General features: G+C 42.2%; 1 protein-coding gene across 9 annotated transcripts in view; it reads left to right on the top strand.

Moving 5' to 3' along the window:
* PPFIBP2 (PPFIA binding protein 2) overlaps positions 1 to 26,257 on the top strand; it is a 164,003-nt gene that overhangs the window by 127,704 nt on the left and 10,042 nt on the right. For 6 of the 9 annotated variants that reach the window (XM_058663441.1, XM_058663443.1, XM_058663447.1 and 3 more), the window contains 11 exons: positions 2,926 to 3,037; positions 5,792 to 5,853; positions 6,924 to 6,999; positions 8,073 to 8,176; positions 9,746 to 9,813; positions 11,255 to 11,312; positions 12,202 to 12,243; positions 16,370 to 16,508; positions 17,621 to 17,653; positions 18,062 to 18,203; positions 18,751 to 18,879. In XM_058663441.1, the coding sequence (XP_058519424.1) occupies positions 2,926 to 3,037; positions 5,792 to 5,853; positions 6,924 to 6,999; positions 8,073 to 8,176; positions 9,746 to 9,813; positions 11,255 to 11,312; positions 12,202 to 12,243; positions 16,370 to 16,508; positions 17,621 to 17,653; positions 18,062 to 18,203; positions 18,751 to 18,879 (965 nt within the window). The remainder of the gene's footprint in view (positions 1 to 2,925; positions 3,038 to 5,791; positions 5,854 to 6,923; positions 7,000 to 8,072; positions 8,177 to 9,745; positions 9,814 to 11,254; positions 11,313 to 12,201; positions 12,244 to 16,369; positions 16,509 to 17,620; positions 17,654 to 18,061; positions 18,204 to 18,750; positions 18,880 to 26,257) is intronic. The other 3 variants (XM_058663442.1, XM_058663446.1, XM_058663444.1) reach the window with 1 other exon arrangement.

Raw genomic sequence — 26,257 nt, 5'->3', positions numbered from 1 at the left:
TGGGCCATCTTCTGCTGATTTTCCCAGATCCTTAGTAGGGAGGTGAATTTAAAGTGAAGTAGCTGGAACACAAACCAGTTTCATGTGTGATGCCACCCAACTTTATCTACTGTGCCACAGTATCAGCCACTTTCTAGGAATTTTTTTTGTATGTGCTATACTTCACAACCACAAATTCTGAATGCATTGCTTTGTCTAGCTCAAAACCTCCTACCATGGTATTCCAGCCAAATGAGTTCTGTCATGTGTGACTTTTTTTTTTAATTATTTTTATTGGAAAGTCAACTTATAAAGGGAAGGAGGGAGGGAGGACTGGAGGGATGACGAGAGAGAGAAAGAGACAGAGATAGAGAAAGGTCCTTCATCCACCGGTTCATTTCCCAAATGGACATGATGCAATGACCATATCTGAACTAATCCAAAGCGATGATCCAAAAGCTTCTTCTGGATCTCCTACATGGGTGCATGGCCCCAAGGCCTAGGGCCATCCTCTACTGCTTTTCCAAGCCAAAGCAGGAAGCTGGATTGTAAGTGAAGGTCGGGCTTGAAGGTCACCTGCATGGGATGCTGAAGCTGTGGGTGGAAGGTTAACCTGTTATGCCATGGTGCCAGTCTTGGTGAAGCCTTTGAAGTTATATATATATATAATCTTTGTTAGAAAAGAATTATTTAATAACTAGCAGTTGTGGAGTACTTGCCATGTACCAGGAAATAGCAAACCCTTTGTGAATGTTTTAGCATTTAATCCATAAAATAACTCAGTAGGTATATTTTATGATTCTCATTTTACCAGCAATGAAACAGAGGCTCAGGGTGGCCAAGGGCAGATTCAGATCTGCTCTATGCCATTCCTGTATTTTCATGCTCTCACCTGTAACATCCTTATTTCCCACAGTCAAATCCTATGCTTTTTGGAAGTTGTTAAGTTTTTGCTGATGATTTCTCAGTCTTTAATGGTTGTTCATCTGCCAGAGCAGTATCAGTAAGCCCTGACATCTTCTAAGTCTAACTGGTACCAGGAGCAAGTATCAGACATGCAAATTCCTAACAAAGACCAGCACCCACATAGTCTGCAAATAAAGGAGAAAATGGCATACAGAGAAACAAAACGATTTATTATCTTCCAAGAATAGTCTGACCCTCATAGCAATGAGGCACTTGGGTTGAGATTCCCAAGGTTAAGGTTTTCAGAAGCCACTGCCGCTGTTAGTTTTAAATCATGGGCACTAAGGCCTTGAGTGAACTACAAAAGGTTGCTCCAAGGCTGCATGTCTCAGCAGGAAGTTTGGCACTAGGACCTGGCTCTACCTCATAGCATGGAGACCAGGTCAGAGGGGCAGGGCTCCCTTGTAAATAGGTAAGTACGCAAATCTAACTATCCCCATAAAACTTCTTTTTCTTTTATATTCTCATCTCTTGGAGAATGTTAGAAAAATGGACTCAAGGATTCCAAACCTTATAAGAATTGTCTTCTTATGTCTTATCAAATGTGGGATTAGTGGAATTAGTAAAACCCTTGCATTGTGAGGCAGGCAGACTGGCTGGCCAAGGCTATACATCCTGACCTGGTCATGTGAATCTCTGTCACTTTGACAGTGAATGCTGCACAAGTCCTGCATTCTCCCCAGTGACTTGTAGACTGTTGCTTCCTCCCATAGTTTCTTGGGAGGATACAAGAAGAATGGACGTACAAAAGTAGAGAGCACTGATCCTTAGTGTGCAAAAACAATACAATGCCCCTTTGGCAAAAGAGCCATCAATAGGACCAGTGCTCATTTGATACCTTGAAGAGATTCAGAGTTTAGCATGAGCCTCTGTAGGAAAGGACAACCCATATTATAACCTTGAGAACTAAAGGTGAGTTGTGATTAGGTTACCACACAGGGAGATGTGGCCTGTATAGGTGCCCTTGTAGTGTGTGCCATTGTCCTGAGGAACAATAGTGATAATGTTTGCTGAACGCTTGGCATGTATTTAGTATTAGACTACATTTCGTATTAGACTACATTTTCATTCTAACTATTAATACTCTCTGCAGTCTCATGAAGTAGGTGTTCTTTTCTTCATTTTACAAATCACCTGAGACTCAAAAGGTTACCCTGCTTACCCATGGTCACCCTGCTAGCAAATGGGAGAATATAGGTTTGCTTGATACCACAAGCAAGGTGCCTCTTAAGATGATACCTTTTTCATTCTGATCTTTAATGAACATAGAAAAGCATGTACAACCACAGCTAACATTGTGTGCAAAATGATACCTGCCATATTTAATGGAGACATGAGAACCATTTGCTGCAGCTTCTCATGTGTATGAGTGCATTTAGAATATGTGTGCACCTTTCTGTGCTGCACTTATCTGTTAGTTTTGCAAATGTATCTGAATGAGGGTGCACGTGTGTCTGAGATTGAGCAGAAGCAATTACTGCACAAAATGTGGGAGAGTATTGAAGGAAGCACACTTGACTCACCCTTTGTTTACCAGTAATGATTTGATTTCTATTATAATACCTGTATGGAGTAGAAAGATGAAACCTTCACATACTTGTCACAGTGATATACATAAATGCTATTGTATGAATTATCTTAGCTGGCATAAAATCACATTTGCAAAGAATATATCCATCTATGCACCAAGGACACCCTGCACACCCCCCCCCCCCCCCCAGCACACAGCCTCAGCCCTTCGCCTCACTGGTATTAGGTAGCAGGTTGTACTGGAAGGATCTGGTTGATGTTCAAGGCTATAGGCAGGACCAGGATGGTTGAAAAGGACTGGCATACCCCATCTAACTGTTTCCTTCTACTCCTGATCCCTGATGTGTCCTAGGGTATGTATATAAACAATCATGGATCCTCACGTAAATCACTTCTTCATGGTTGGCCACTCCCCCCTGACCTGATATGGATCTTTTGTTGCTCTTGCAGGCCGAGGTAGCACAGCTGCAAGAACAGGTGGCCCTTAAGGATGCAGAAATTGAACGTTTGCATAGCCAGCTCTCCCGTGCTGCAGCTCTCCATGGTGAACATGCAGAGAGAGGTGAGCAGTTTGACTCTGACCAAATACAGTTGTCCTGGGTCCTCTTTTTTTATAAGTGGGCATGTGTGTCTGTTAATGAGTGTATGTATGCTTGAATGGGTAGGCATGCTGTTGCATATATCCATGTGTGTACATGCGCACGTATAAGTGACTGTGTATACTCATGTGTGTGAACTTACAAAGCTAGCTCTGTAGTGGAGTCAGGGTCACAGACCCTACCTTGCCCAGAAAGCAGCCTCTAAGGCTTGTTCACCGAAGTGTGTTAACTGTGTAACCACCTCTGGAGCTTTTAATAAGAATGGAGGCAATATGTGGCTTTTATTTGATCAAAAACCCTTTAATGGCTGCTGAATTTTGTACAAAGCCCCATATATATAATATATATATATATAATTTTTATAAAGTCAGTTATAAATATATCATACACACACACAAACATCAGTTCTTTGTCATGCTTTAGAGCTCAACTCCAGTGTTATCCCTCAGCCGATCCTTTTTAGCCACTCTACCTTCAGTAGATTCCGTGTCTTATTATGCTCTAACTTAGTATCTTCCTTTTTTCCTTGTTAGCACTTATCTTAACTTTTCATGATTGCTTTTGTGAGATCTTACACTGTAGATTGTCATTATTATTTTGGCAATAGGAACTGTATTTATCATGCAGTATTTGGACAACGATAGACTCCTAAGAAATATTTATTGAATGAATGAGAAAATGATGAATGCTCTCTGAGAAGTTCAAGTCTTGCTTATTAACATAAGTTCTTACATTTATGGCTTTTTTGTGCATGCAGAGGTATCATATATCTTTCAACTTCTCCTCTTCCCACCCGAATGCAGAATAGTGCTGGAGGGGACCATGCAGTCCCATGAATTGGTACCATGACAGTCTCTTCTTGACCTTAGCACTGCTTGGCTTAGATCCCCACCTGGAGTGTGGGAGCCATGCAATCACGGCTTATGCTGGAGAAGGAATTTAGTTACTAAGATGCTGATCCTTCTCAGACTTTCTTACTGTCATCTTAAGCCAATGGGGGGATCTCACCTAGCTACCTGTGGAGGTTGAATCCTACAAGGGTATCCTACGCTATCTGAAATGCCATATATTGGCAGATAGCTCCCCATGCCATGACTTCTAGGCCAGGCAGCCTTCCCTGGCATCCTCATTCTTCCTCATGCTTCTCTACATTTCAAACTGTCTATGCTGTACCCTATCCCATCATCTTAGAGCTCTTAGAGCTAGTCCTTTAGTTATTTGCTGCTTAGTTTGGGTTCTGACCAGTGAATTGAGGTTTGCCCATCTTCATCTAGAGCCTATCATTCTTCTCACTGCAAACTGGACTACAGAAACTGATGGTAGCTGCCTGGAGCCTTAACCAACAAGCTGAAAAAGAATGCCTACAACTAGGTAGACCAAGTCTATAGGTCATTTGCTATCCTTTTGAGATGTAACAAGCATCCACAAAGCAAATTGATACCTAGACTTTAGTTTCTTGTATCCTGTACTTTGCTTATGCTCATATGGACAATCATGTTCCTTTTGCGATACTCATTTTAAGGGTAAATATTGTTCCTTCTCTGAAAAAAATTAAGCTTTGTGCCAATTTGTAAACCAGTAATATGAGCTCTTGCTCTTTTAGGCATTGGCCTTAAACATGGTTCTCTAGACCAGCCTGAAAAGTCAAGGTGTTAGATCCAAAGTAAGGAAAAGCCATGAGTTTTCCACCATATACTCACAGAGATCTTTTAGCCCAAAGAGAAGTTCTGTAGGTTTATGACTAAATAAAATTGTTTTCCCTTAGTCATAGTGTTTGTTTTATTTATTTTTGGAGAGCTCCAGCATGCTTGTTCATTACTGTTTAATTTAACAAGCTTATCAGTGCATCTAAAATTTGTTATTCAATTCTGACCATATAAACTGCCTATATATTTTAAAAGTATTTATTTGTTTTTATTAGGAAGGCAGATTTAAGAGAGAAGGAGAAACAGAGGGAAAGATCTTCCATCCATTGGTTCACTCCTCAAGTGACCGCAATGACCAGAGCTGATCCTATCTGAAGCCAGGAGCTTCTGGCTCTCATGCAGGTGCATGGGCCCAAGGTTCTGCTTTCCTAGGCCACAAACAGGGAGCTGGATGGAAAGTGGAACATTTGGGACATGAAGCAGTGTCTATATGGGATCCCAGGGCGTGCAAGGCAAGGATTTAACCACTGAGTCATTGTGCCAGACCCCAAACTGCTTTGTATTAAGCCAACTGCCAATTATTTTTATTTTTTCCAAGTCTCCATTCAGTTGTAGATTTTTCTGACTTTTAAATTCTTCTTTGCTCATAATCTCTTGACCTGTATGCTATTTCTTCCAAATCTGTCAGTCAGTCAAAGTTCATGGCTAATCAAGTTGTAAAAGATAAAAACTGTCTTCTTATGCTATGTAAGACAATATATTTTCTGTCTTCTTGGGAAATGTTGGTTGTGAATGATTGCTGGGCTTTTCTATGTCAACCATGAGTAAATGCCATTTTGATTTTACTGGTAAATGTCTGTAAGCAGTACACAAAATACTAGGTTCTTTCATTCAGTAGTCAGTGAATACATTAGTAAGACTGCCTCTGTGTCAGACATCACTGTAAGCTCCTTAAAGAAAGAAGGAGGTCTTCAATGTTGAAGGTCTTCAAGTGCAAATTGAAGTAACATTTTAGCTTTCGTAGACAGTGGTTTACATTTATACAAGTAATTCTTTCTTTAATTCCTTTAGACCAAGAAATTCAGCGACTGAAAATGGGGATGGAAACTTTGCTTGTTGCTAATGAAGATAAGGTAAATGGGCACTGAGCAGCTCTGTCCTTTTTTCCTGCTGCCATCCTGGCTCCTTTTGTTCCTCACTGGTCCCTGATACTCTGAGTAAGAAGGCCCTACTCATCAAAACATTGACATTAGGATGTATCAGGAGAATGACTTGTACCTAAGAGAGACTTGGCCTCACTCACTTGTTTTGAAGTTTGATGCTTGGGAACTCTACCTAATTTGAATATTTCAAATTCAGATTAGATGTGTGCCTATTTATACTTGTGTTGGGAAAAGTTACCCCTCTGATTATTGCCAGTATTAAAGTTCCTGCTAAGAGTCTTAGCAAAATTCAGAAATAGGCCACCAATATCCAATATGCACAGATTAATGTAAAACCATGGTAGAGACACTTGAAGCATGCAGTGCCTCAGTTTACCCCACCACCTTATATTCTTCCCAGCTTATTTATTCCTGTGTAATAATAAAGTATGAATCTCTAAGTATAGAGCACTTATCTGATATAAATAACATCTCTAAGGACTGCAATTCTGCATTTTAAATGGGGAAAGAGACTCAGAGTGCTTGAGTAATTTCTCCCAAGGTTATAAAAATTAGTAGTTAGCAGAATCAGGAATCTTATCCACACTTGTCTAATGCTAAGATCTGTTTTATGTAAGGTATCTCAGATTTCTGAAGACTAGGTGGGTATATTAAAGTAAAATTGAAAACTTGATTTTAGTCTTTCTATGTGGTGGTAGAGGAGGAAAGGGAAGATTCAGAAGGTAACAAGGGACTCAGAGGCAACCATAACAGTTTCAGAAGGGTAAGGAGACAATGTGTTTCATGCTTCTGAAAATGTCTAAGCCCACCAAGGACATCTTAAACAATGATTGTTGACTTATAACCTTCAGGTAGTCATGAGCTCCTATAGCTGCCCTGAGGCAGAGCACTACAACTTCAGCTCATTGGGTAGCCCTGGAAACTCTTCCTTTGAGATACTCTTTAGAGTCCATATGGGGTTTCTTCTCAGTGTGCCTGGCCCTGAACATCAAAATTATGAGTGATTATATTAATCTGAATCTCCCCTCTCACTGTGACAGGATCGTCGGATAGAAGAACTCACTGGGCTTTTGAACCAGTACCGAAGGGTGAAGGAGATTGTGATGGCGACTCAAGGTAAGACAGAAGATGGTCCTACCGTTTTCTCCTAAACAGATTCCATCCACTGTGTTACATCTAGGCATTCTGTGAGAAAAATGCTTCACCTCCATTTGCAGAAGATTCCCTGCTAGAGCCTGCATACACTGTCCCTATACTTGGATGGTGGGAAATTGATAACTAATGATTTCCAGAAATTTTGTCAAGTGATAGCTCAGAACTTCCAGGGCTTATCCATATCATTCAGAAGCCAGAACTCTTACTCTGTTTTACCCTCTGGGGTCACCATTGTATCCATCAGGAGAATTCTTAGAGGTAGCATGTAGAATCAAAACCTGGATCAGAAATCTACTCAGAACCCCCACTAAGGAATAGAATTTGTACTCTTGCTAGAGTACAGTTCCAGTAGCTCAGGACATTCTTGGACCCCCTTACTTAAGTTTCTAGATATCTAGGTTTCTACAGGGAAGTCATCAGGCAGGGACAGCTGTTGTGTTTTCTATTTGCTTCCCAGACTGAATGCAATATGCAGGCATCATCTCTGTTCTTGTGACACTATGGTGAATGCATCAAGCTGTACACCTTGGTGGTTGTGCCCTTTACCTGGGGTTCCAAAACAGATCCTGTGCAAGCAACTATTTCACAGAAGAGGGCTGCTTTGCAGGGTATCCAGGAGCTTCTGATTCTGATGGAGCTCCTGCCTGTGCTTGGGAAGAAGCCAAACCTCTGTAGGGTTGTGGTTGACTGGTCTCTTGCCTGGGATTTCTGCCAGCTGCCCACACATACACATCCCAGCCTGCTTTTCTGTAATCCTTTGGCATTCTGGTTCAGGTCAATGTTAATGTTAGGACCTGATGGCCTGTGCCAAGAGCCCCCATTTTCAGTTGCAAAGAGGAGCTTTGACCTTGAAATGACCCTATTAATAGCCTTTGCTCTTATGCCCTCAAGCATCTAATGAATCATGCTCTTGATTTTTCTCTGTGTATTTCTTGGTCTTTCTTAATGAACGAGAACCCATATTAGTACTTTGTGACACAACTATAGGTTTGTAAGCAGTTCACACGATAGTGATACACCTCTTCTGCTTCCAGGGCCCTCAGAGAGAACTCTGTCCATCAATGAAGAAGATATGGAAGGCAGTTTCAGAAAGTGGAACACCACAAATAGAGACCCTGAAGAATTATTTAAACATGAGGTACCGGTTTCCATTCATTCTGTTGGGTTTCAGCAGCCTTCAGAGCTTGTCTGGAGCTGGGAGGATGATCTGGTGCACGTCATGACCAGTGAATAATTCAATTCAGGGAGGGGTCCTCATCTTGGGGAAAGAAGTGAGGGTAGGGACCAAGACTCAGGCCTGTATTCTGCTTGGGGGAAGCATGATAAATGATGGTCCAGAACTGCAATTTTTTTTTTTTTTGATCAGATTCTTTGTTTATTTTTGTCTTTACTCTGGAAAGTATGCCTGTCTCACAGGTAGTATTTGTCTTATTTACCACCATTTCTCTAGGGTCTGCAATAATGCCTTATCCTCACTAAGATTCAACAAATATTGACTTTTTTTTTAAAGATTTATTTTTATTACAAAGTCAGATATACAGAGAGGAGGAGAGACAGAGAGGAAGATCTTCCATCCAATGATTCACTCCCCAAGTGAGCCGCAACGGGCCGGTGTGCGCCGATCCGAAGCTGGGAACCTGGAACCTCTTCCGGGTCTCCCACGCGGGTGCAGGATCCCAATGCATTGGGCCGTCCTCAACTGCTTTCCCAGGCCACAAGCAGGGAGCTGGATGGGAAGTGGAGCTTACAGGATTAGAACCGGCACCCATATGGGATCCTGGGGCTTTCAAGGCGAGAACTTTAGCCGCTAGGCCACGCCGCCAGGCCCCAAGTCTAGGCTTTTAACAGCTAGATTTTAATGTGAAAGTTCTTTCTATGGTAGACTAAAAACATGCTGTGGATGGGGGAGGAGGCAGTCTTCGTGATCAGAAGAACACTGAACACATAGCACTGTATTTTTTGAACCACCATTTATTATCCTGGCTCTACCAAGACTGCTCTTTCTTTCTTGCCTTGTTGGTGAGCCCATTCTCATTTCTCAAAATTGATCTCAAGTGTTCCCCCTCTGATGACTGCCTCAACCTTCCATGAATGAGAGGAAACGTCTTCCCTCTATTCCCATAATTACATTAAAAATGTTAGTGCCATAAAACCATGATGTATTGTTTGGTCTATCCCAGTTTGTTTATCTGCCTTCCAACAGAGGAGAGTGTTTGCTTCTCAACTATTGTAGGGCCTGATAGGCAGTAGATGTTGCTGATGTTTATTGAGTGCCATTATCAGATAGGATTCTCTCAGTGTAAGCAACAGATACTGACTCTGGGTACCCTAAGCCAGAAGGGAATATTTTTAAGAGAGCATACAGTGGCTCACTAAATAAAAGGAAAAGCTATATTTAGAACAGCTGTATTTAGAAAGCAAAGGATCAGCAAAAGCCCAGGAGCCCATATCTCAGGACTGTATTGGCAGGATATGAACTCTGTCTAAGGTCTGGAGCCCAGAAAGAAGAGACAAGTTGGCTTAACAAAATTAGCTAGGATGATATGCCTACCCCCTTGGCATCTGGAAAGAGCAAGGTACTCATATTGTTGCATCCACCCCCTACAGCATAACTCCCCAAAGGAATTTTCCAAATAACAGCAAAGGGTGATGGATGCTTTCCAAACAGTAACTGGCCTCTGTGATATCTTTTCTGTTTCTGATGCAGATCTCGCCAAGATGTAGCTCTCCCACAGTGGGGCCGCCTCCACTTCCACAGAAATCACTGGAAACCAGGTAGGAGGTCTGTGCGTTTCTCTGGAGTCTGTGTTCTCAGGCTCCTGCTGGGGACTCCTGAAGTTAATAAATATCTGGTCATGCAAGGTGAGCACAGGTGCCTGCTTCTAACCTGCCCTTTCGTAGTCAACTACCAGGTTTCTCTCTCTTGATTGCAGAAGTCCTTATTTTCCCACAAAATGGGAGTCTGGATCATTACCACTGAGAAAAGACTGGCCAGGGGTTAGAGCCATAGAGCAGAGGAGGCTATAATCCATCCCTGTCCCCCTGTTGCTCTGTGGAGTTGAGAACATCCTGTAATATGTCAACTTTGTCATCAGCCCCTTTAGACTGTCCTTACCACTAGACATTTCCCACTCAGTCTCTCTTGGGAGAATTACGACTTCTCCCAGAGAAGTCAGTCCAGTAACTTTGAGGATTCTTCACAAAATACGACACTTAATGGACTGGTATATGGGATCACTTGGATGCCACGTGTCAGGTTCCCTCTGAAATAAGCCCATTTGCAGTTCCCTATATCAGCTCCTTAGAATATGCTCTCAAGATGAGACCTGTGTAAGGAAGCTGTGGCAGTTTCTCCAGCAGCAGGCTCTTTCAGCCAAGGTGTCAGGAGAAGATGCTCACAAGCACGGCAGAGGTCTTCCCAAAGTGGTACTGACACTCACAGCCCACTTTCCACAGAGTGGTTGTTCCTCATGGAACAGTGGCAGTGTCAAAGAGTGATTGGTCATTCCTTAGTTTTTCACAGTAAGAAATTTTATTAGTTCACTTAGGTGAAGTCAACTGTGGAACTCAGACCAACCAGATCCAAGAGAACAATGTATAGACATAAGTGTATTTATTCATTATAAACTGAGAAGTATGACTGCCAGGGACACTGGTCACAAGATGACCCTTGTGACTAGTTGGTAGTATCATCCCTTCTTTATCCCCCATTGGATGCCCTTCTCTGCAAGACAGCCCCTGTGTTAGCAAAATTCTTCTGAGTATATGAGACCAGAACAGAGGACTGTGTAATCCCAGCAGGTGCTGCTCCAGAGCAGTGGTTGCTGATATGCTCATCTCCATTCTAAGACCAAGTGGATAATTCTTAGACTCACACACAAGCCAGTATCATTGCTTTGCTTTGTTTTTGACTCTGAAGATGTTAGTCTTTATGATTGTGTAATAATCAACTTCCAATGATCCAACAGGATTGAGTGTATTCTAGCTTTTAAAGCAATGTCAAGGACATGTTATTCATATTTAAGTGATGTTCACATGCCCTTGCCAATACACTGTCAGACTTTACTCATCTCGTGTAGTATGGCTATTATGAGAGGCATTTTTTAATGGCTTTGTCTCTAAACCCTAGAAAAACCATCAGTTAAACATTAGTTGCCCCATGTGACTCTTTCTCTAGTAACTCTTTCTGTGTTCATTTTCTTTTGGGTTTCTTCAGGTCTCAGAAGAAACTCTCCTGTAGCCTAGAAGACTTGAGAAGTGAATCTGTGGATAAGGTCCGTGTGTCAGTCACCGAGATGACTGAGTTACTTTCTTAGGTCCAGCATAATAATGGGATTGCAAGCAATGTCCTGGTTCTTATTTGTGAGACTTTTGCAGGGTTACTGGGGCAAAAGAAATCACATGAACATTTTGAGAAAGCCAGGCAGTTGTGGCTCAAGATACTGTAGAGACAGAGCTGCCTAGAGTTAATGAAAGAAGTTAAGAAGGGGCCAAGTGGTGGATAAGTCCAGGGATGTAGACAGGTTTGAGAAAATGATGGGGATCAAGAGACAAAATCAGAGCCGTGCATCACAGAAGAGTCTTTGAATACTGGTCCTACTTGTCCAGAGTCCTTGGGAGCATTTGGGAGGTTTGGAATGAGGAAGTAATATAGATAAAGAAGATGACCCAAGAGTAAGGTCTTTAAAAAGTTGGTTGGGGAATTGTGTAAGAGTGTAGAGACAGAGGGCTCTGTGGCTGCTTGTATTAGGGTAACCCTTGACCAAGTGGGTAGACCCCATGCAGAAAGGGAGGGTCAGAGCTCTTGAGCTTAGTCATGAGACAGCATGGAATCCTCCCCAATAGAAACCCTTAAGTGAGGCTGTGCTGCCTACTCTTCCCTGGTCTCCAGCAGTGTGCCAGGCAGGAGTCAGCAGGAGCCACAGACTCATTCAGTGGCTTTGTTCCCAAGATCATGTGCCTCCTGCTCCCCCTGGTCACATTGCTGGCAACTATCCAGGACATCTGTCTCTGGGGTTGGACAAGAACCTGTGTTTCCTGGCATGAATGGGGATTATCTGACATGAAGATAAGGATTTGAGGAGGCTGGCATTCTGGGGTTGTTGTTTGTGACTAACACAGGTCTCTTTGTCTCCACATCATTGGAACCTTTCTTGTCATTAGAGTGTCAATGGGAACCAGCTCTCCCCGGTGTCAGGATCCAAGGTATGTTAATTGCATGTCCTCACCACCTATTTGTGGTAGCACAATTTTCCACAGTGTTTTGATTTAGCAATATGCAGCTTTTGTAACTTTTGGAATATGTTAAACACAAGGGTTAAAAGGCAAGAAGAAGCATACAATTTCATATCTAGTTTTTTTTATCTACCTAGCTGTATAATGTGCTTTCACCACCATTACATGTGAAATAGGATTTGTTACAATTACCTCTATTTTGTAGGTGCAAAGAAATTACTCTTTAACAAAGCAGTCTACATTTAATTACTGGAAAGGATGTCATGACCTCAGCAGACAGTTAGGTTGTGAAAGCTCTCATCCTTTCTGTGTTAATATCTGATGCTTTCAAAACACAGAGTACACTTAGTCTCCCTCTACTGAATAAGTCATGTTGTAAAAAAATCCATTAGAACAATCCAGGAAACCTACTGTGAAAAAGAACTAAGTTTCCATGCTGGTATACAAATGTTAAAATTGCAATGAACTAATGTTTTACATAATTAACAGAATTTCATTCACACCCAACTACCATTTATAGCTTTCTATAGAAAATGTTTAATGGGCCAATGGCATGTCCATTCTCCATCCTCTGCTATGCATATGAGACATGGGATCACTTTGTGAGTGGAAATTTGCCCAAGAAAGTCCTTTTATATTTTCATATCAATATGATAGACTGGGGCATCTCTACCTGTTCAAATCTGTTTAAGAGGAAAGTCCTTCTGCATGCCATACCTATGTAAGAGGTTTTTCTGTGCTTCTATGTTTCTAGCAGTTGGTGTTTCATTTGGGCCGCCATTGCTTGAGTCATCTGAATTATAGTGCAAAAGTCTTCTGGCTACTTCTGCAGTCTTCCAGTTGCTCCAACACACATTCCCTTGAGTCTGAAGTTAAACTTAAAGGTTCCTTGGTGAATTGAAAGGCTTCATTCCTATGGAGGGATCTCCGTTACATCCTTCATCCAGCAGTCCCTCGTCCCCCATTAGTCTCACATTGATCTGTGCAACCTCAATTCATAGAATATGCCCACCACTCTCCTCATATGAACATCCACTAATGTCCTCCCCAGGTCTCACAGGTACAAGAATTTATCTGCAACATCCTTCAAATTGGTGTTTGGCTCTTGCCTTCTGTAAACCAGAGCTTATAAGACACTCCTTGCATTCTTTTCCAGTTTTATTAGACACATCTTCTGGGCTTTCTAAAGTGTATGTCCACTGAGTCTGGCTCTCCCTATGGAATAAATCAATTTCCTCTAGTCCTGAAGAAACTTAAATTCCCTTGGGCCCCTTTGAGTGTTGTGTTCTGGGCTGCACTTTGCTTAATGTGCATGGGTTACGGTATTTAGAGCTCTGTTCAGTCAGCTTGGGATCAGTACCAACTTCTCAATACATTCTTTAGGTTATACTCTGTACCAAACTTGAGTGTGACTATCAAGATGTAGTGTAACTTGTACCTTCCTTGATCTAGGGAGTGCTCTTCCAGATTGCTGTAACTCTGGGTCCCAAAAGGTGATATTTTCTGTGTGCTAGGCTTCACAACAATCCTGGTGCAGGAATTGTGCTTCCCTATGTAAAAATGATAAACCAAAGGTTCTGAGAGTCCACCAGGTATTGCCTGTGTCAGTCTGACTCCACCTGGGATTTGTTTGCCTCTGGCAAACTGCTTTCTGTTCAGCAGCTGCCTTGGCTATGTTGTCATTCCCCCATAACCAGAATTATTCTTCATGGACACAAGAGGAACAAGGCTGGATTTGATGATTCCTGTTTCCTCCTTATCATGTCTTGACATCACACTAGCTTTCCAAATAGTGAGTTATTCTTAACAGCTTTTCTCCTTGGCCTAAAAAGAGCACAGAGAATCCTTTCAATAGAACACAATAGAGTCCTTTCAGTGTCTTTCTTATAGGTCTGAACCCCATCCTCATGTCAGGTGCATGTTCTTTGTACATCTCAGTTCCTCAGGGAGCTTCCTACGTGTTCCACACCAAACTTGTATAGTCTCTCTGTCCTGTTTTGGGAGAGCTTTGTGATGACACAACTAGAAACCTATTTATGACAGCCCTTCCCCTTTGGGCACTTCCTGTGTAATAGGCTTGCTATTCTCCAAACTTTTTGGTGTAGTCTTCCCATGACCAACCATTCCAGTATCTGCATATCATACTAATCTGAGATGCTTACTAAAACTGTAGACTGCTTGGGGTGGGCATTGTGTCACACTACAATTAAGCCACCAGTTAAGATGTCACATCCCATATCAGAATGCTGGTTTTTCCACTTCTTCAGCCTCTGGCTGCTGTGCCTGGAAGGGCAGCAGATGATACCTCAAGCACTTGAATCCTCACCACCAACATGGGAGACTTAGCCGGAGCTGTGGGCTCCAAGGTTGGTACTTGCTCAGCCCTGGCTGTTGTAGGCCTTTGTGGAGAGAACCAGCAGTTTTAAGATCTTGCTATCCCACCTTCCCCTCTCCCACTCTGTCAATCTGCCTTCCAAATGAGTGAATGAAAAAATAAAGCTTAAAAAAAATCCAGACTCCTGAGATGTACATATGGAGGGGCTGATTCATGCAGCTGGAAAGGAACCTATAATTAGTATTGCTTTCTGCAAGTGCCTAAGGCAAATATGAAGCAGCAGGCATAGGATCTAGCATTTGGAAACTATTGGTTTTGATCACATGTCTGATCATGTTCAGCATCTACCTCATGGGTCATTATGAACTTGAAAAATCTCATAGTCTTCATCCTTAAAAGATATTAATTAGTTCTGTATCACTGGTCAGTATTTCAGGATTTTTTTTTTTTAGTGATTTTACCTCTTCTTGTGATATCTCTTTAAGAGCTTATTTATGTGGAGTTATATTTAATATTCAATGAATGAGCTGGATTTTGATTTCTAAGACATATACTTATAGGCTAAGCTGAATTCAGAAGTGCTTTGCACCTTTGTTCTAAATGAAATTCCCAAAACTGTCTTGGTCATGTCAAATGTCCCATTTCTGTTTGCCAGTTCTGAAATCTGTTTAGTCTTCCTGCTGAAGAGCCCAATCAAGTCATCTATACATAGTTGATCCCTTTGGTGACAATTGCTTCAAATCTCTCTCTCTCCCTTTCACCTTCCCTCCCTTCTTCTCTCTTTTACTCTCTTTGCTTTTATTCTCACTCTCACAGCATTTTCTCCTCAGGTTTGCAGATTCAGGGACCATATGCTTCTTGATCAAATACGTTTTATTACTTTTTCAATCAGTTTGTCCATTTAGGACCCTTTTTATGCCCAGGGTCCACATACAAGATCCCATTGCATTTAGGCTGTGCCTCATGCAGACAAAGATTCTAGATTCCTTAACACTCTCTTTGGCATGAACTCTGTCATCTACTTCCTGTTATCTTTCCTGAGTGTGTACCTTCTTGCTTTGCTTTAACATGATGTTTTCTAAAATAACTGTTAACACAATACAGATGTTTTCTCTGTAGCTTCAAATGTATACACTAATCCCCTTGATGTAGCATAACCCTTTCCTGGGCTAGACCAATAACAGTTTGTACAGTTGGCTCAAGTTCTGCTGACAACTGCCCTCCCTAGTCACAATAAGAGGCCTCACTGCTTAGTGAAAGCTTCAGACTGGAAAAGAGGGAGACTGACTCCATAATGACCTTAGTCTTCTCTCATGGTATTGTGCATGTGTGTCTGCACACATACATATGAGGGTGTTTCAGAAATTTCATGGAAATGGAATTAAGGCATAGTTATTTGGTGCACTTTTTGAAGCTCTTGCATAGTTTTTTCATAATATGTATTTTCTGTAAATTTTTTCAAATACCTCTTTGCAAGACACCTCCACTTCTTGCTTAGAGACAAGTGTAGTCAGCTCTGGGCTTGGGCTCTGTGCTTGTCTCACAATGTGGTCTTGGGCAAATCTCTTCCCTTCTCAGAACTCTGGTCCACTTTCTTATCCTAAATGATCTTCAAAAGATCTTTTGATCAACCCGACTTCAGATGATTGCAGTAGAACCAAGAAATTGTTCCTGTATCCAAAGATTTAACTAGGTTTGGGTTTAAGACTGAGGGTTAATTCAGCACTTGTCCCCCTCTCTCTGTCTCTTCCCTCCCACTAGGACAACCCTCTTGTGTCAGACCACAAGTATCCAACGTTACCTGGGAAGCATTCAGGAGCCACCACCAATGGAGAGGCCACCAAGTCTAATCCTACTGCCTCCCAGCCTGATGCCACCGGGAGCACCCTGCTGAGGTTGAGTGAGTGTCCAACTGCTGGGCCGAGGGCCTCTGGAGCAGCAGCCCAGATTGATATTTTTAATTATTTGAAATCCTAGTACCTACTATTACAATGCATAGCTGGAGAGTGGAGGGGATAGGAGCTGAATCAAGTTATACTTCAGGGTGGTCCTGCTTTTAGAGGCTGTGTTTCTGGGAAAGCTATTTTCTAAGGTAAACACTTCAGCATCCCAGAAAACCATGCTGCAAGCATATCCTGTGTTTGTAGCTGCAGTTACTCCACTCTCATTGCCTTCTTCTATTCTACCTCTCTTGAACCCCTGCCTACCCTCCTGTGACTCACTCCTCCTTCCTCTGTCATTCTGATCTTCTCTCTTCTTTCTCTGTCTTCTTGTCTACAGCCTTCCTATCCCCAGTAGGATGATAGTATGTGCTCTTCCAAGTGAGAGCATTTCCTTAGGCAGATGGAGTCAGTGGCCAGTAAACAAGGATGCCAGTCCACAGGTATCCTTTTAGTGATGGGGCCCTAAAACCATGGAAGTCTTTACAACTTTTCATCCAAAAGGGATTATTTTTTTACCAGCAGCAGCAAATTTAGTGGGGCACAGAAAGGGAATGTTCTGGCCTGAGTAGAGCTCTCCCTGTCCTGACTGCTCAACCTCAGCCACTGCCTGAGCCAGCCCTGTGCTGTGCCTTTGGCTACAGAAGCTGCAGATAAGATGTTGAACTAGTGTGTCTAGTGACACGTGGACTAGACTTATGGCAGCTCTGGTTCATTCTAGTCTGAGCTGAGTGAGACCTGGCACCTGCACAAGAAGTGCATAAAGCCCACTATATTCACCTCTTTTCCCTCCCTGGTCCTGTACAGAGAAACCTCAGCCTCCCAGAAAGTGATACCAGGAGCACTTGATCCCTTCCAGTGATGCCTCCTGTCACTTGAGCCTGTGGCCCAAGCTCAGTGAACGCTTACCTATCCTTCTCCATGGGATTATTTTTCTTTCTGTTTGAGTTTTTTTCTCTTGCTGGATGATTCTCTCTTGTTTATTTCTTTGCTTCCCCCATAACTGTGTTGGGCTGGACTTTGGCTTCTCTTGTTTCTTCATGTGGCTTCCCTGCTTCTTGGTTGGCTGGAGATCGTGGCAGGAGTGCCAGTGCCCCCGTATTAGGTACTGTACCTGTTCCAGGTGAGGTGGAGAGTGAGAATGCCTTTGTTCCCCTACCTTAATTCCTTGGTCCCTTCCTGCCTGCATTCCTGAATCTCTCTCTGAGGAAAGAGAGTGAGCTCCTTCTTGGAATCATCTACAAGTATTTGAACTCCAAGCTCTTAGAATTTGAACACACTATCTACCCAGATTTAAAACACTGAGCTCACTAACTCCTCGAGAGAAAACTTGGAGTGTGCTTGAGTCCCTGTGGTCTGTCTGTGGGAACTTGGTGTGGAGTTGTGCCTTAAAGGTACAGCTGGGTAGATTCTTCTAGACTTCCATAACGGATGTCCCTGGCGTGGGGGAGAAGGGACACTAAGGTCATGTCCTGTATTCTCTTTCACATATGTTGCATCCTTTCAACCGTAGGAGACACAGAAAGTGGTTGGGATGACACTGCCATGGCCAATGACCTCTCATCTACATCATCGGGTACTGAGTCAGGACCCCAGTCTCCCTTGACACCTGATGGTAAACGGAGCCCCAAAGGCATCAAGAAATTCTGGGGAAAGTAAGTTGTTGATGATAATCTTAATTACATGTTTGGAATTACTTTTCTTTTTGACAGGGAAAAACAGTTTTTGGAAGCCCTAGTTCACCATATATGGCAACAATAGGAAAAAAAAGCAGTCATGTTTAAAGAGAATGTTTTGAGCTATTTTTTCGGAGTCCATGAAGTATGAAAGATGCCCACTACCTGTAGCCAGTTGTCTTACATGTCGATCAGTACAGGCATCAACCTACCTCATGCACTCAGCATATCACCTGTTGTTTATATTACATGGACTTGAGACACACAGATGAGGGTGAATCTGAATTCGCTCTTAAGGGTCATTCTGTGTCTTAAGTGTTTTAAGACAGAAGGCTGAGCACTTGCTCACCCAGGAGTGGAATTGAGGCTTCAGCCTGATGAAGGGACTATCACAGGTTCTAATCCTTGAGCTGTAGAGAAGGAGTGGGAGGCAATGACTTCTAGAGCACAAGGTCTGGCCTGCCTCAGAGGAAGGGGTGCACTGCCACCATCTCCTCACAGTCTCTCTGGATTCCTCTCCATGCAGAATCCGAAGAACTCAATCAGGAAATTTCAACACCGATGCACCAGGGGTGGCAGAGTTTCGACGAGGTGGGCTTCGAGCAACTGCGGGGCCGAGGCTGTCTAGGACCAGAGACTCCAAGGGACAAAAAAGGTAAGGCCCTTCCAGTCCATCTGCAAAGAGCTGTTAGGAAACCCTGGCCGAAGTGGAGTGAGGAAGGAGGTCTGGATGTTCTGCCAGCTTCAGAGAGGGCAGGCAGAAGTCCTGAGCAGAGAGCTGCTCAGCTTGCCCCTTTGACACCCTGGGTGTTGCTTGTGTTTGTAATACACAGAGGTGAAGGTAAAAGGCTCCCTTCAGTCGGAGGTTTCTGGAGCCTTGAGCCTCCCTGAGCACCTCAGCACTGTAGGCACAAAGGAAACTCCCCCCTAGCGCTGAAGGTTCACTGGAATAAATGGATAAGAATCAAGTAGGAGAAAAGGTGTACAGCTTTATTTACACTAAGGGGTGGGGGTCATAACATAAAATTACAGGGTTGTAGTTACCTGCTAGCTCAGGCTCATTATTCAGAAGTTTGTATACCCCTTTCACTGTAGGCGTGGGAAAATAGGGAATGTCAGCAAATAATTTTTAAAGGTTTGGAGAACATACAATGGTCCTGGGACAAAGCCTTTGGGCCCACAGAATGAATGATGGCTTCAGAATCATTTCCTATGGGGTGAAAATAGAGGACAATAGTGTGTGACAAAAGTCTGCCAGGTGTGTTGACACTCATTTTTCTTTTCTTGTGATATGTTTAGTTTGTGAAAGCTCAGGAAAGAGATCCCAGAGGGAGTTGTCTTCTTTTTGGGCCCAAATTTTGGACAGATGATGAACTTCACAGAAAACCTCTCCCTGTGCTGTGAAGAAGACAGACAAAGGAAAATCAAGAATCTTGATCTGAGTTTGTTCCAAGGTCTTTCACCATGTCACAGTGCTAGTCTTTTGGCTCCTAACAATAGTTCTGCATGTTTATAGCTCATCCTCAGCTGTGCCTTGGGACACTGGATTGAGAAGCTCTAGTACAGCTCTCATCAGCGCAGGTTAATGGGTGCCTTGTTTAGGGCAGCAGTTTAGACATTGGGTAAGAAATTCACATCCTGGAGCCAGTGCTATAGCATACTTGGCTAAGCTTCTGCCTTTGGCACCCTGGTCCCATATGGGTGCCAGTTCAAGTTCTGACTGTTCCACTTCTGAGCCAGCTTTCTGCTTTTATGGCCTGGGAGAGCAGCAGAGGAATGCTCAAATGCTTTGGCTGCTAACCTATGTGGAAGACTTGGAGGAAGCCTCAGGCCGCTGGCTTCAGATTGGCGCATCTCTGGCCATTGTAGTTATTTGGGGAGTGAACCCACAGATGGAAGATCTCTTTCTCTCTCCTTCTGTCTGTAACTAACTCTGCCTTCCAAATAAAAAGGATTATCTTGGTTTAGTTCCTAAATCTGGTTTCTAATTCCAGATTCCTACTCATGCAGACCCTGGGAGGCAGCTTTGACTCAAGTAATTGGATTTCTGCCACCCACATTAGAGACATAAACTAAATTTCTGGCCTTGACCAACTGCAAGCACATTAGGGTTTTGGAGAGTGAGCCAGTGGATAGGAACTCATGTACAGTTTCTGTTTCTGCGTGTCTTTCTCTGTATTTCCAAAATTAATAATCATAATCATAGCAGTATAGGTTCTGAAATCCCAAGCCTGGGTTGAAATTTCTGACCAGTCTTCTGTAAGCTGTGATTCCTAAGCCAAGTGTGTGTGTGTGTGTGTGTGTGTGTGTGTGTGTGTGTGTGTGTATTTCCTCAGAATTCTTCTGATGTTGATATAAACTGTGTGCCATTTGAGGGCCAACATCCTCTAGTCATTTTGGGGGCCTTCTGACCAGCCCCTTCCTTCTGTACAGGCTCTTCTGAAGGGCCTTGGCAGAGCAGACTCCTCACCCTCAGCCTTCATCGCCATACTGTGCCAGACTACTGGCAATGATTACCTTAAAGTGGGTGTAAGAGGATATGTGGGGCTGGAATTAAAGTGGTTTATACACCACACAACTGTATAAAAATCAACATTAAGTTTTACCTGAAGTATCCCTGGTAGACACTCTTTCACTTACTACCCTCATGCCTCTTTCTTTGGCTCCCTGCTTGGAGGAGTATGTTTGCGAAGCCCCTTTACATATCCTTTCCTCCCAACATGCAGTCCCTACTCAACATCATCCCCGGCAGAATAGTTCCTTGCCTTTGACTTATTCAGCCAGGACCAGTATTTCAGAGGACCTTCTGCAGGACTAGATTGGAGGATTTTAAATCTAACCAAAAAGGTGAAAAGTAGGATTGCATTCTTAAGTTAATCACCTCAAGATTGCCATCCACCAATGCAAAGTCAAGGTAAAGTACACACAACTTAAATACCAGTTTTCAGAGGCGATGCAGTCTAGGTTCCAGTGAAATGCAAAGAATATTTCTCTGAATGCAGCATGGTATTCACAGACCAGCATTCCCTGTGGAAGGGAGCTTCAGTTTGTTTTATACTTCGATGTGATATTCTCCAAATGGGCTCACCAGGCTCTAGTTTCCAGACTCTGCCATGTCCTCCCAGTGTGTGAAGCTACAACCTTCCCAGATCCATGTATGTTTTGCTGACTATCCCCTGATCTATCATATTCCTGGTGCCTTAGAAAAGAGGGTGAAAATGTGGGGCTCCTATGCTAGTCACCTATGGTAATGCTCAGTGAATGTTTTGGAGCACAGAGACTCTATTTTTTTTTAAGATTTATTTATTTATTTTTATCAGAAAGATATATACAGAGGAGGAGAAAGAGAGAGGAAGATCTTCTGTCAACTGTTTCACTTTCCAAGTGGCTGCAACGGCCAGAGCTGAGCTCTATCTGAAGCCAGGAGCCTGGAACCTACTCCAAGTCTCCCATATGGGTGCAGGTCTCAAGGCTTTGGGCCATCCTCTACTGCTTTCCCAGGCCACAAGCAGGGAGCTGGATGGGAAGCAGGGCCTCTGAGACATGAACCAGTGCCCATATGTGATCCTGGCTTGTGGAATGCAAGAATTCTAACCACTAGGTTACCGTGCCAGGCCCCATACCCAGAGACTGTAAATACACGATGTGGGAAATTTGAGACCAAATCAGCCGGTAGAAAATGAATCAAAAAAAGCTTACTCACAGTTTCCATAATTTTGTGTATGTGTGTGTATATGTATGTACATATATGTGTATGTGTATATGTATATATAAACACACAGGCATACACATATGTCATGGTGAGATGTTTTCGTTAGCAAATTTTAAATTTAGGTTTTTTTTTTTTGTTTCTGATTTTTCTGTTTCAGTTTTCTTTGTTCTTGAAAAAAATCAAGTTCCAATAAGCTTGAATGGTTTGTCTTTGTTTTACTTCTGGCTTTTTCTGTAAGTCCTAATTCTAGATGGGTAACACTGGGTCAGGGGAGAATTTTTTTAGGCTCCTTAGGCCTTTGTCCTGGGGTTCAACTCCATGGATAGAGAGCCTGTTTGTCATCTGCCAGTCAGTCTGAAGTTGGGGTGACCAATGTTAGGAACATTGCCAAAGGGAAAAAAATTGCAGTTCCAGTTCCAGAGCCACTTTGTTTTAAAGTCTTTGTGCTTTGTTATCCTTGACAGTGGATGATAAAGGGAATTTGAATGAACAAGTCTTAATGAGATTGTTGTCTTTCTCATAACAATTCAGTGTTGTAACAAAAATGAATTTGCTCGTGGAAAAAGAAAATCTTATTACCCTTAAGGGAAATTTCTGTTAGTGACCTCTGGTATTTGTAAGTGTCTAGGTGTAACCTTTTTTGAATGTTGTCACAAATATTCTTGAAGGAAAATACTTTGAGAGTTGAGCTGATGTGAAGCCAGGAGCTAGAAGCTCTGTAGACTAAGGTATTAAGTATTCTCAATTGCTGTGACATAATGTTTTAGGCTTATGGCAGTTTTACTTCTGCTTGTGATGCTTTGATATATGAACTTGTTATGTTTCATATATTATGAGGCTCATTAACTTTTCCTTTCCTTTGTGATTTCTTTCCTCATTTGGTGTTCAATTTTTTCCATGATTTATAAAAACCATGTTTAAATACTCTGTTGGAAGATCTAGTTTAGTTTGTGACTTTAATACAAGAGTTGTTTTATTTATTTATTTTCAAGAAAGCTTCAGTTGCATATTATATGTCTAGGCTAGCAGGTTCCAGGGCCATACAGCTGGAGGAGGGTTTTCTGAACTAATCCATTAAGTGAGTTGCCCTTCATGACAGGTCTCCAGTCAGACTGCTAAGGGAAAGTTAAGTTGAAGATCTATCTAGTTTGGGTTCAGTGAAACATATGTATGTGGTTTGCAGTTGTTCATGTTCACTTTATTGGACTTTAATCAACTGGCTGTCTCAGTGTACAAAGGACTCCCAGAATGATTCCTGGAGCTTCTTATAGGTCTCTCAGTAGGTGCAAGGACTTGAACCATCATTCTCTGTTGCTTTCTCAGGTCATAAGCAGGAAGCAGAATCAGAAGTGAAGCAGCCAGGACACCAACCAGTGCCTTATGGGATATTGGTAGAGGCTTAGTCAATTGTGCCATGGTTCTGGCCCGTTATTTATATAAAATATAAAGTGAATCAGATTAACACCTTCAAAAAACACTGTTTTCGTGGTTGAATTATTTGTTCTTGTTGCTGCTGCTATTGTTATTATTTTTTCAACGACCAGAATAAGTTAAAATTCATGCTAATGCCATAAGGATGTTGTCAACATGCTAGTTAAAGGACATGATCAATTCAGAGTGTACTTAAGATTAGCTACAGCATAAGAAAACTTGAATACTGTGTTGTTTTACCACTACATAGAAAAGACGCTTGATATTTTCTAGAATTTAAAGGATTCTAAATGACAATACCAGTTGTAAATTGTGAAGCTGAACCTTTTTTATTTTATCATAATAAAAATATCAGTGAGTCATGCCAGAGGAAATGCAGAATCAACCTTTTTTTCCCAATAGAGAATAGTATAGAGTTGTGTTTTTCAGTTTGTGATTTTTTTTTTTAAAAAGGATTTGTTTTCTCATTATAAATGAACATTTGCTTGGTTTCTAATTTTACATTAAAATGTTACGCCCTTCTTAAAGAAAATAGCCCATATTCTGTAAGTTCCAGATCTCATAAAACTTGATTACAACCTATTTATTGCCCATGAATGCCCAGGCTCTAGGATATGCCTGATGAGCATCTGCCCCAGGGTAGTCATTATCTCTATCATTGGTTCTAGAATGGGCTCTCTTGTTATTTTTGATTTCTTGAAAAATACCCTCACATTAAGAATCGTAGTCAGGGGCCCGGCACAGTGGCCTAGCGCCTAAAGTCCTCGCCTTGAACGCCCCGCGATCCCATATGGGCACCGGTTCTAATCCCGGCAGCTCCACTTCCCATCCAGCTCCCTGCTTGTGGCCTGGGAAAGCAGTTGAGGACAGCCCAATGCTTTGAGACCCTGCGCCTGCGTGGGAGACCCGGAGGAGGTTCCAGGTTCCCGGCTTCGGCACCGGCCATTGCTGTCACTTGGGGAGTGAATCATCGGACAGAAGATCTTCCTCTCTGTCTCTCCTCCTCTCTGTATATCTGACTTTGTAATAAAAATAATAAATCTTTTAAAAAAAAAAGAAAAAAAAGAATAGTAGTCAAGCCTTATTTTTTTTTTATAAATACAGCTTGTTAATTCAAAATAGCTGTGGGTTCTACATGTGCAAATTCAACTAGTCAGGGGTCAAAATATAGCTCAGCCTACAGTTGTAATGATTGTGTCTGTACTAAGCACTTCAAGGCATTTTTTTCAAAAATAATATAACAATAAGTTTCCTAGAAGTTTTATTAGGTATACATATAATCTAGAGATGATTTAAAAGTGTATAGGAAGATGTGTATCAGTTATATTCAAACAATAAACCATCTTGTAGATGGGATTTGAGCACCTGTGAGTTTTGGTGTCTAGTTGGGTAAAATGGGGTGTCCTGGAGCCAACCCTCCATACTTTCTAGAAGGGATCTTTATGAATATCTAACCTTTCATAATTCTCCATTCACTTAAAAAATATAAAGCTGTTCTATCAGTCTCGCTCACTTAGAAATACTCTGCAGGGTGACCAGTGCCCTGGTATAGTGGATTAAACTACCACCTGTGGCTTCTCCATTTGTAATTCAACTCCCTACTACTGATCTAGAGAAAACAGCAGAAGGTGGTCCAGGTGCTTGGGCTCCTGCACTTGCATGGGAGACCTGGAGGAGGCTCCTAGCTTCTGGCCCCTGGCTTTAGACTAACCCAGCTTATGGGTATTTGGGGAGTGAACCAATGGGTGGAAATTCTCTCTCTCTCTAGCTCTGCCTTCCAAGTAAATACATAAATACATCTTAGAGAGAGAGAGACTGAGACTTTGGAGGGATTTTCACTGTGCTATCAAAGTCACACTTTAAATGAAAAAATAGTTGTCTTTAATAATGGATGACTTTTAATACCTAAGTCATTGTTGTCCAGTAGCATGATCTAGCGCTTCACTTACTCATGTCTTTTTTAGGTTGCTCAGTTGGGTGTTGTAGTTACATCATCTTGCTCCTGTGACACCCTGCCCCAGTCCCAATACACAGTCATACAGGCCCACACAGTCCTTTTTTGGGGAATTCTTAGACATTTTATAATTTTGTTTGCTACGGGCTGGATTTCAAATGTGTCTTAACAAAACTGTTGGTATCTGTACATTGATGCTATGTTGAAAATTGTTTTTGTATGATATACATGCTATGTATATGTCTTATTACTAGCCATCAAACTGAGCTCTCTTGGCTTTTCTAGGTAGGCAATCTGTCATCTAAATAAGAAAGATTTATTTCTACCTTTGTAAGAGCTCTCTATATTATTTTCATTGTATCTTTTATTCTATCTGTAACTCTCAAACTAATGTTAATAGCATTGACGATTGATTGAGGATGTTTGGACTTTGATTTTGATTTTCTAAGTTTTATTTTATTTATTTGAAAGGCAGATTGACTGCAGGTGGGGAGGTGGCAAGGTGGGGGTGTCTTTCACTCACTAGTTCCTTCCCCAAAAGGCTACAACTGCCAGACTGAACCAGGAGCCTGAAATTCCGTTTGAATCTCCCATGTGAGTGTAGGAGGCCAAGGATTTAGGCCTTCTCCTGCTGCTTTCCCAGTGCATTAACAGGGAACCAGATTACAAATGGAGCAGCTAGAACTCAAAACCAGCACTCATGTGGGTTGCTGGCATCACAAGCAGTGGCTTAATGTGCTATGCCACAACGCTGGCCCTGATTTTATTGTTTTAGTTTAGTTTAGTTTTGAATCTTAGAGAAATGTTCCTAGTTTTCTGTATGTTTTCCTGAAAATAGTACTGGTCTGTGGTGAAAGATTATTCAGTTGTGGGTCTTCCTTCTCCAGCATTCACATACCTGTGCTATGTGTGATGTATTGAAACCTGTGGCTTGTG

The sequence above is a fragment of the Ochotona princeps genome, chromosome 4 (assembly GCF_030435755.1).
Source record: "Ochotona princeps isolate mOchPri1 chromosome 4, mOchPri1.hap1, whole genome shotgun sequence".
NCBI lineage: Eukaryota > Metazoa > Chordata > Mammalia > Lagomorpha > Ochotonidae > Ochotona > Ochotona princeps.
The sequence above is the reverse complement of the archived record's forward strand: the minus strand, read 5'-3'. Positions and strand labels throughout refer to the sequence as shown.